The sequence below is a fragment of the Diospyros lotus genome, chromosome 11, assembly GCF_014633365.1.
Source record: "Diospyros lotus cultivar Yz01 chromosome 11, ASM1463336v1, whole genome shotgun sequence".
NCBI lineage: Eukaryota > Viridiplantae > Streptophyta > Magnoliopsida > Ericales > Ebenaceae > Diospyros > Diospyros lotus.
In genome coordinates, this window is record NC_068348.1 from 11851405 (window position 1) to 11862430 (window position 11026).

At 37.3% G+C, this 11026-nt stretch overlaps 1 protein-coding gene across 1 annotated transcript; it reads left to right on the forward strand.

Moving 5' to 3' along the window:
- The first annotated feature begins 8653 nt into the window (after positions 1–8653).
- On the forward strand, positions 8654–10740 carry LOC127813476 (geraniol 8-hydroxylase-like). The gene is made up of 2 exons (XM_052354439.1): positions 8654–9611; positions 9812–10740. The coding sequence occupies exons 1-2, from the start codon at positions 8718–8720 to the stop codon at positions 10430–10432; spliced, it is 1515 nt and encodes a 504-aa protein (XP_052210399.1). The 5' UTR covers positions 8654–8717; the 3' UTR covers positions 10433–10740.
- The last annotated feature ends 286 nt before the right edge of the window (positions 10741–11026 follow it).

Below are 11026 nucleotides of genomic sequence, written 5' to 3' on the forward strand. Positions count from 1 at the left end.
CCCTTCAGTTCATTAAAGTTATGCTCATATGCCTCATCCTACTCAAACTTAGCTTCTTTTTGCATTAATAGGGTAAGTGGCAAAGTAATGCTAGAAAAGTTTTCAACATATTTTCCATAAAAACATGTTAAACCCATAAAACATCATACCTCAGTTACTATTTTGGCTGCTTCCAATCTCTTTTTGCCTCAACCTTCAAAAGACTCACAACTAACCTATTTTTCAATATAATATAACCTAGAAAAGTACCTGAGTTAGCTAGAATTTGGATTTTGAAAACTTAGCGCAAGGTTGATATTCTTATAGTGCCCTTAAAACAATCCTTAGGTGTTGCTTATGTTCTTTCCTTGCTGGCTGAGTAAATCATAATATAATCAATAAATACAATCACAAATTAATCCAAATATGGTTTCGACACTCTATTCATTAAATCCATAAAGGCTGTAGGTGCATTGGTTAACCCAAATGGCATCACCAAGTAGTCACAATGTCCATATCGGGATCTAAAGACAGTCTTTGCTACATCTTCCTTTTTAATCCTCAATTGGTAGTACCCTGATCTCAAATCAATCTTTGAAAAATATACTGACACCTTGCACTTGATCGAATAATTCATCGATCCTAGGAAGTGGGTACTTGTTTTTTATGGTCACCTTGTTCAGCTGACGATAGTCTATGCACATACTCAAGCTTCCATCCTTTTTCTTTACAAATAACACGGGTGCTCCCCAAGGTGATACATTAGGTTGAATAAATCCTTTATTCAAAAGTCTTGGAGCTAGCTTTGTAATTCCCTCAATTCTGCCGGGGCCATTCAGTATAGGGATATGGATATGGGGTTCGTCCTGGGTGGAATTTCTATGGCGAATTCAATTTCTTAATAACGGGGTAGCTTGGGTGGTTCTTCGGGGAAGACATTAGGAAATTCTTTTATTATGGGCACTTCATTGAGTTCTATCCTTTTATTTTCTACATGTACACAAGCCAAATATCCATAGGCGCCCTCTTCTAGCATCTTAATAGCATTGAGGGTCATTATCCATTCAGTTTTCCTAGCGTCATTTGGCCCTTGAAACCCTTCACGTAATCATCTTGTAATTCTATTACTCTTGATTGGCAGTTAATCCTAACATTGTATTTAGACAAAAAATTCATCCCTAGAATTATGTCAAAATCCTAAATTTTTAGTCTAACTATAAATTCTCTATCTCCCAACATGACTTTCCCATCCTTGTACCCATGTAGGTTTTTTCTTGTCTTCTTGACAAGGTAGTCAGTATCATTAGACAACCCAGTTTTCCTTAATTCCAATTCTAGGTAACATGCCAATGCATATGATATAAATGAATGGGTAAACTTAGGATCTATCAATACTTGTACTGGTGTATTAAGGAAAGTCAATGTACCTTATATGACTGTCAGGTTGGCATTGGCATCTTCTCCTGTTAGGTTAAATACGTGACCCCGCTGTGGTTCTTGGTTTCTCTTATTTAGCTGATTGGCTTCCTTTATTTGCGGGTAATTCTTAGCGAGATGACTGTTTTGCTGGCAGTTAAAACATACAGGTCCCTTTGGGAATACTCGAGCTACGTGGTCATTTCTTCCACAGGTATAACACCCTTGGTTTCCCCATTTACAAGGTTTTTTGAGATGAAATTTTTGACATATGGAACAGTTACCTTTTGGCTTGAAATTTCTTCCTTGAATTCCCAAGTCATGTCTATTTCCCAATTTTTTGTCCTCAAGTTCTCGAAACTCCACTTTTAGGGTATCCATTCGGTGGAGATTGCTTTCTACAGTTAAGGCTTGTAGAACCACCTCTATGTAAGTGTGTGCCCCTATTGAGTTTAACATCTATTGGATTTCCAATTTCAGTCTATCGAGGAATTTCTGGGCCTTTGCCTCTTGGTCCAAGTTATAGATGGGCATATACTTGATTAGCCAAGTAAAACAATCTTCATACTAAGCAACTATCATGTCTCCAGTTTGCTTCAAGTTCATAAATTCCCAACCTTTTTTCATTTTCTTACATAGGGGAAAATACTTGGCATTGAAAAGTTCTTTAAATTGTGCCTATTCAATACTTGGCATACCTTGCTCCATAGGGCCTTGTAGGGTCCTTTGTATAATCCTCCACCAATAGTTTGCCTTGTCCCAAAGCATGAAGGTGCCACAATTAACTTTTTCTTCCTTGTTGCAACTAATAAAATAAAAAAATTTCTCGATTTACTCCAGCCAATACTAACTTTCACTTGGGTCAGCTCTTACTTTTCCTCAAAAGATAGGCGGATTAAACTGCTAGAACTTGTCAATGATATTAGGAGCTCGAGCGGTAGCCTAACCTGTTAGTTGTGTCCCCTATATAAATGTTAACATATTTTCCATGACTCACTCCATTAGGCCTATGCGGGTTCCATCCTCCTAGCTTCTTTCTTGGAGTGGATTTTCCAAAGTTTCTGATGTTTCCTCATAGGGGTATTGTGATTCTTCCTCCTGGGTATTATTCCTACGATGGTTTGGAGTGGCTGGTTCAAATCTTTGAGAAAGTCGAGTATTCACCATCTGAAATAGCCATACTCAAAATCATGAGATCAATATTTAAACCTTAGCAGTAAAATAATTCAGCTAATCAGACTAAAACTTCAAAATTGTAAGTTTTTCGACTTTCCCAACTTTTGTGGATCCAATAGATTTCCAATCCAACAAATTCCAAATACTTATATCCCCAAATTTGTATGAGGTTTGACAAACTAAGTGCCTACTAGATCTTTATTGGGTTTATAACTTGGATTTAGATAATCTCCCAAATTTTGAAATTCCTGTAGAACAATTAGACAATAAAATAGTCTCTCGAGCAGTTGTTATCTAATATCCTTAAGATTCTAGGTTCATCAAATATTTTCAAAACAAAGTAGTATTTCAAGTTCCATTGATCTTTCCTTATCCTGTAAAACAATTAGGCATCTCCCAAACAATTATTACCTAGAATCCTAAAGTTTCCAAATTTATCAAACTCCTGCAAAATAGTCATGAGTACGAGATTCTAATGAACCATATCTAGAAGTACCTCCAAAATCCAATTAGTCTCCTAAGACTTCAAACCCGTAAATTTCTACAAACAGTTGTAAATAAGGAATTCTAACAAACCAAATATGAAAATGTCTCCAAAAATCTAGTGAGTTACTCGAGATTTTAGCTAGGTGTTTAATCTCACCAATAATTAAAATACTTACTCGTACCAAACCTCATTCTACTTATTCATCAGATTTTGCTGACAATTGTCTATATTTCCCAATACGGCTACATGACCTAATCATGTCACCAAGAAGCTCGAAGATTAGTAACATATGTCATAAACGTCTCATATCATTATTTTTTCCTTTTGTACACGTATGTGCATGTATATAACAAACATCCCATCTCACTTATTTGTACATGTATATATAATCCTCGTTCTTACAAAATCAAAGCTATTCTTCTTCAATTTTAGATCCTGACAAGGGTGTAAGGGCTCGTTCCTCAAGTCCTTCTTCGGGACGTCCTATCAAGTTCGGAGGTATGTCTATATTTGCTTCAACCTCGCGTAGGTGGACAATAAAAGCTATAAGATCATCATAGGCTCCTTGAGCGTGAAGCTCATTTCTAATGTCTTGCTATTCTACAGTTAATAAATAAATCAAATATGTTATTTAAAGATCTACATTGTAGGGAACCTTCATGTAGGGTGGAAATTACTACAAAGCAGGGGTAACTAACTCCAGGAAATCTCCTAACGCATCCCATGGGTGCATGTATCACCCTTCCAAGAGCGTCATCGGCCCGCTGATGTTGATTTTCTACTATATTTTGATCCATTCCTGTCACAGACCAAAGTATCCTCAAAGTTAGTAAATCAAGACCATATGTTCTAACTTTGATACCAACTGTAACGCTCCATTTCTAAATATTACAACGTTGCTAATACACACCAATATTACACGCGAGGGTTATGGAAATCCTTATTAGCAGAAGTAAATGATTGAACCTGAAAAGCTAAATAGCTAGGGTTTTCACTAAATATTTTAATACAAGTACAAGTATGATGCAAAACCCTCAAAAATTAAGGAAATAAAGATAGAACCAAGCTTTACAGTGGCTCTTGTTTATATAGCACCAATAGTACAATGCTTAAGATGTATATTTACAAGGCTAGAGATATATACACATCAAATATTAGAGAAATCCAATTAAACTTCAGCCACCTCTTACCCTTTTCCTTTACTTGTCTCTGGGGGTACTTGGCACATTTGAATATGCCAATGTAAGATATGAAATATCTTAGTGAGGGTTCAGAATAAATTTTTTTCCGTGTAAATGTAACATGCAGTATGAAATATCCCTATGTGGTAGCCATGTCAAGATGTTGCAATCATTCTCGCTAGTCATCATGTCCAAACTCTCCAACCGCACCGCACAGGCATATGATCACTCCCTGATCACACATGATGACCTACATCAACTAGCCAAAAGTGTCATGGTGCATGATAAATGGAAATAACATGTTTGCCATGGAAACACATGATATGCAAGCCACAAACCATACAAAATGAAACTACAAATGGCTGGGATTAAGCAAGTATATGTAGGAACCACTCACCTTGTTGTTTTACTTGTAGCACTACTGTTTACATTTGCGGGGGCTTGTTTTTCTACAATAAACATGAATTTTGTAAAGGGTATTGTGCCTTATTTCTTTCCATAAACGTCATTTATTTTATTTTTCTCTATTTTTTGGTATTCTTTTAGAAGTTTTGGACTAACCATGCACCTACACAAGCCCTTGGAAGGGGTCTCACATGCCTTTACACGTAGCCTGGTTTGGTGCATGTATCACATGCACCGATTGTCTTATATGGTGACAGTGACACGAACTCGGCTGGCCTTTGATTTTTTGGTTGTTTCAACTTCGTTTCACTCCCCGTTCGTTCCTACACCTTCCTCTTTCTCTCTTCTAGCCAAATATAGCCTTAAACCACCCGTTCCTAGCCGTTTTTCGGCAGCTTCAACCCAGGTTCTTACAAAACTCAAAAATCTGATGAAGCTTCGTTTCTCCCTCATTTCTTCACCAAATTCACTCTTTCCTTTTGTAGAATCTTCGTTTTACTCTCAAGAACTTAATCTTAACTCTTAATCCCCTTAAATCAGCCTAGTTTTGGCTCAAATCTCATCGATATGCTTTGAGTGTTAACTCATGGCCTATTTATAGACATCTTCGACCAATCTCCTTCTTCCACCTACTCAATTAGGTGTTGCTTTGTTTTTAGAGCCTCATCATAACCCCAAATAGAAAATTTGGCCAGTTCGCTCCTTCAACAAGTTCGTTACGAATTTTTAAAAATTACACTTTGGCCCGAAACTTTACACTTTCGCACTTTGACCCATGTATCTTTTAGGGCCTTGGCTACTCTTGAACCTCATTGTTTTGATCCCCAAACGCACTTAGGAAGAGGCTTCTTGCATTATTTATTGGCCCCTAAGAAGGTTTCCAATACTTTTGGTAAATTAAATTTTCTCCTGAACCTTTCAAAAATTGCATTTTTTTCTTCCGAGCTTTCATGATCCTTTGAAATATTCTATTTCTTCAAATGTATAAGTTTTACAAAAATTCTTGGGTTTTACAACACCATTGTGAGGCCCAAAGATGGGTCGAGCTCCTATTAAATCTTGTATGACTTATGGGTCAACTTTTAAAGTTGGATCATTTTAACCTTTGTAATAATATTCACCGTAAGAATTAAAATTGATTATAATTTAGCTAATGATTATAATTAAACGAAGAGCAAACCATAAATTATTTGTCTCCAAATTTTCAAATCAAACTCTTCTATAAAAAATTATAAATCAAATCGGACAAACTAGTCTATGTCAAATTTAACAATTTTAATTAAGATGATCATCAGCATGCTCCTTTGCTCCAACGGCATCCTCTAAAATAATGGTGGAGTAAGGCATCCCCAGGTGTTCCCTGTTGAGCTAATTATCAAAATAAATATAAACTTTTCCCTGTTGAGTTATTAGTCCTTCCTTCTTGTTGTCTAACTTTAATGTCTTCTCATGCAGCGTGTATGTGTGTGTGTGTGTCTTTATTTATATATATATATATATATATATTGTATGGTCACGCAAATGAATGAGGCTATATACGTACGTATAGGAGGAACTTGACCCACTCAAAATATGCTGTAAATTATTAATTATTTATGATCATTCTCCCATAATGGAGTCCCAAATTACGAACAGAGTTTTGGTTTCTATTTTTTAATATGAACAAACAGTTCACCATCCTTTTCTCCCTGTGTACTTTATATGATTAAGATAAAGTTTTATGCTGGAACCATCACAGCCCCACTACTGGATTGGGTTAATGACATGGCACCACCTATTAATGTGTCAGAGTGTAAATTAAATTTAATTTTAAAAAGAATATTTTTTTATAATTATAAAAAATTAATTTCAATACTTCTTTGCTCTCTCCTGTTTTACTTCTCTGTGTCTCCTCAACTCTTCCTCTTATGCTCACCACCATTTCTCTCTCTTCAGCTATGTCACCATTTCTCCCTCTTTAGCTATGTCAACTTAAGTAGTGTCTCCTCAACTCCCTTTATCTTCTTAACTACGCCTCATCAGTTTCCCCTTTCTCTCCGATCAACTCCATTATCTCCTTGGTTCTCTCTCTCTTTGGCTATCTCCTCAACTTTCTCACCAACACCGTTCATCGCCTCTCCCTTTCTTTCTAGCCACCATCTCCTCATATCCCTCCTTAATCGTCTTCTCTTCCTCTCTCTGCAGAACTTTCCCTTCCTTTCATTTGCCTCTTCCTCGCACGAGATTCAATCACCATCATTGGTAAATAAGTATAATTTGGTATGCTTACAACAACTACATCACAAGCCCTTATCCCACTAATGAGATCATCTATAAGAATTTTATCTCTCCATGGCCTTATCCATTTGGTCTAGTTAATATAAAAGTAAAATAAAATAAAATAGTAAGGACTTCCATACAAGGTAAAAAGCTGAGGAGAAGCTAGAGTTGATCGAAAAGAAAGGAGGAACTGAGGAAATGTAGAGGAAACGCAGTCAGAGAGAGAAAGGGAGTTGGGGAGACGTTGTCAAAGCTGAGGAGACATAGCCAGAGAAAGAGGGAGAGCTAAAGAGACGTAGAGGAGACAAAGTCTGAGAAAGAAAGGGAGTTGAGGAGATGTTGTTAGAGCTAAGGACACATAGCCAAAGAGAGAGGGAGTTGAGGATGAAGAGGGATGCCAACATTTGGTGTATCAATGCAATGAGTTTTTAATTTTCAATTTTTTTTTGAAAACAAACGTAAAATGTAGCTGAAGATAAAGCACAAGATCGCCTTGCAAGACTCAATTTCCAAACGACCATATGCATAATATCGAAACCACACCATCGGGCATCGAGGGATATACCTTACGTCAGATTCAAATCTGGTGAAGAGGCTCAAATCTCCTCCGGTGGCAGCAACTCTTACCTCTAGTAGCTCCTGAACAATTCTATTGGGCAGTCCCCTACTACCCCGAACAACAAACTAGATGACCAATATGTCTCCCAAAATTACAGAAGACCTAGTCAATCTACGCTCCTAATGTGGATGAAGCCCGCAATGAGACCTATGTGCTAGCCAAGTCTACTGTGGGTGATTAAGCAATATTTTGGGTTCAAAGAGAATAGGTTTGTCAATCCATTATAGACATTCTATATGGATTGGGTTGCTACAATAGCAAAAAAGAAGAAAAGAGCAAAGTGAGAAATGGAATAGGGTTTAGAGGCTCTAAAAGAGGAATAAAGCTCTAATCAAACTATCATTAATCATTAGTATCTCGTACTAATCAAAGGTAATAGCCCATGCTAGTCTGTAATTGATTAATCATAGTCGTATTTTGATAAATCTAAGGACTGAAAATAACTTTTAAGAAATCCTTAATCTAAAAAATATTTATTACATATTCTTAACACTTAAGAATAAAACTATCATTAGGAAATCTAAGAGTTCGTTCATAAGATCGATTCAATATGTATGAATAAAAATATGCTCTTAAAATATGAAAATATATTTTATTATATTTATAAGATTTATGTTATTAGTCCCTTAATTACAATCGCTAGATGTCATCTAAATCTAATATTAGGATACTATAACACTAATAAAGGATATGCTAGAATTGATCGGAAATGCTATTGGATTTGAGGAGATGCAGTCGTAATTGACTGGAGAAAGAGAGAAGTAGAGCTGAGGAGATGTTGAGAACTAGAGAGGGAGGGAGCACCAAAGTTTTGAAATTAATTTCTTACCTCTATAAAAAAATTAAATTGACCGTGGAGCATAGAAGTTTTCATGACTAAATTTTTTATGCTCTTTTATAATTAGAAATACATCAAGCGATTGCCGGGCCGGCGGCCTTCAGTCAGGTCATGAAATAGAAGGAAGGACCAACACTTTTCCCATTCCAACTATATGACTAAATTTTTTATGCCCTTTTATAAACACATAACGTGATTATAAAGTAATATATGATCTAATCAAACACATGCAGTTCATAACTACAAAACTTTTCACAGGATATCATTTTTCTTATAAATAGGACCAGCAAGCTCAGATCACAAAAGACATCAGGAATTGATCGATTAGGAGGGCTCTAATTAATACGTTGTGATAACATGGAGTTGTTCTTTGTTTTGCTCTCTCTCTGTCTGTTCTTCATCCTAAAGGCCTGCCTCAATAATGTCCTGCTGGGTTTCCCAAATCGCAGATTTAGAAAGCTTCCACCAGGGCCGAGAGGCTTGCCATTGATCGGAAACCTTCTGATGATCGGCGACAGACCTCACGAGTCCCTTACCGAGCTGGCCAAGATCCACGGTCCTCTCATGACAGTGAAACTCGGCTTCGCCACCACTGTGGTGGCTTCTTCTGCCGAGATGGCAAAAGAAATGTTCCAAAAGAATGATCGGGCATGCATGGGCAGGGCCATCCCAGATGCCGTCACTGCAGAAACCGATCACCACTTGTCCTTGGTTTGGTCGTCAGGAGGCCCTCACTGGACAAATTTGAGAAAGCTATGCAACACCCAACTTTTCACGGCCCAAAGATTGGATCAGCTGCAGCATCTGCGACATCAAATTATGGATAATATGGTTAGCCACGTGGCGGAAGCGAGAGACGCCAAAGAAGGTATTTTCGTGGGCAGGCTGGTGTTCGGCACGTCGTTGAACTTGCTGTCGAACACCATGTTCTCGGGGGCTATGCTGGATGCGAAATCGGATGCCATGAAAGAGCTGAAGGTGTTGATGGCGAGGATAATGGAGCTTGCGGGAAGGCCCAATCTGGCAGACTGTTTTCCTTTCCTGAGGCGGTTTGATCCGCAGGGAATAAGGAGGGAGATTAAGGTGTCCTACGATCGTTTGCACGAATTGCTTGAGGACATGATTGATCAACGGATGAAGCGAAGAGCATCTGGTTCGCCTAGATGCGGGGATTTCTTGGATGTTCTCTTTGATCATAGTGAAAAGCATGGCGATGAATTTGACCGCCGGAATATAAATATTCTCCTCTCGGTACGTATATATTTATAATCTCTCTACTAAGCATGAGACAAATTAAATGACGATAATTCATGGAAAATGAGTAACATATATTCTGGGCTGATTAGTTTTATTAATATATGAAAAATAGAACTTAGCTCCTTAACAGTTGATATATCTTCTATATATAATTAATCACTCCTCCATTATGTTATTGCATGCATGAATGACAGGATTTGTTCATTGGCGGCACTGATACCACCAGTACCACAATAGAATGGGCAATGACAGAGCTTCTCCGCAACCCAACCATCATGGCCAAGGCAAAGACAGAACTAGCCCTAACCATCGGATCAAAAAGAAGCATCCAAGAACAAGACCTTCCCAAACTTCCATACCTGGACGCAATCATCAAAGAGACAATGAGGCTCCACCCCACAGCTCCTCTTCTCCTTCCTCATCGAGCAGAGACAGAGGTTGAGGTTTGTGGGTACACCATTCCCAAGCACACCCAAATCCTCGTGAACGCGTGGTCTATGGCACAAGACGCTTCATATTGGGTCCAGCCAAAAAACTTTACTCCAGAAAGGTTTTTAAGTTCAGAAGTTGATTTCGTAGGCAAGAACTTTGCATTTATACCATTTGGTGCGGGACGAAGGATTTGCCCAGGCTTGGGCCTTGGCATAAGAATGCTCAAATTAGTGTTGGCTAATCTGCTTTACCATTTTGATTGGAAGCTACCTAATGGAATGTTGCCCCAGGAGCTGGACATGCAAGATAAGTTTGGGGTTACCCTTCAGAAGGCTATTCCACTTGTTGCCATTCCAGTGGCTGTGGGTGCTGCAATCCCTTGAAGAGTGAAAAATAAAGGATAACTGGAAGAATTCTGTACTTAAGAGAATAATTAGGATATAAATCTGTCTGCATGCATGGCCTGTGGTCTGTAGTATAGAATGAAGGAACACGCACACACACACACAGATGTAATAAAATCAAATAAATCGCATGTAGCACACTATAAAACAATATATGCATGGCATGTATGTGTTCATTATATATATGTTCTGATATTTTGATGTAATTGTAATATGTATTTTGATCATATATATGAACTAATTATATATATGAACTAATTAATTATTTTGAGTTCAATAAATGGCTAAAACGATGAAGATCACACAAATATGATAGTTGAAAAATGTTTGCAGATGATGATCGTTGAGTCATTGTTTTAATAACGATAATGAGATGACTATAATTCATGTAGGCGACCCTACATAGTGGGATAAAGGCTGAATATATTATTATTGTTATTATTGTTGTTGTGATAATGTTATTTGAGGATCAAAATAATAATATGAAATGGTAAAACTTTGATAATTTGAGGTAAATTTAAAATACTTCGAAACCAAATAAAAAGAAGAAAAAATTATGAAAAATAACCAAAT

Coding starts and splice junctions, on each gene's coding strand:
- LOC127813476 (XM_052354439.1), top strand. CDS start 8,718: ATGGAGTTGTTCTTTGTTTTGCTCTCTCTCTGTCTGTTCTTCATCCTA. Junction 9,612..9,811: donor ATATAAATATTCTCCTCTCG/GTACGTATATAT, acceptor CATGAATGACAG/GATTTGTTCATTGGCGGCAC.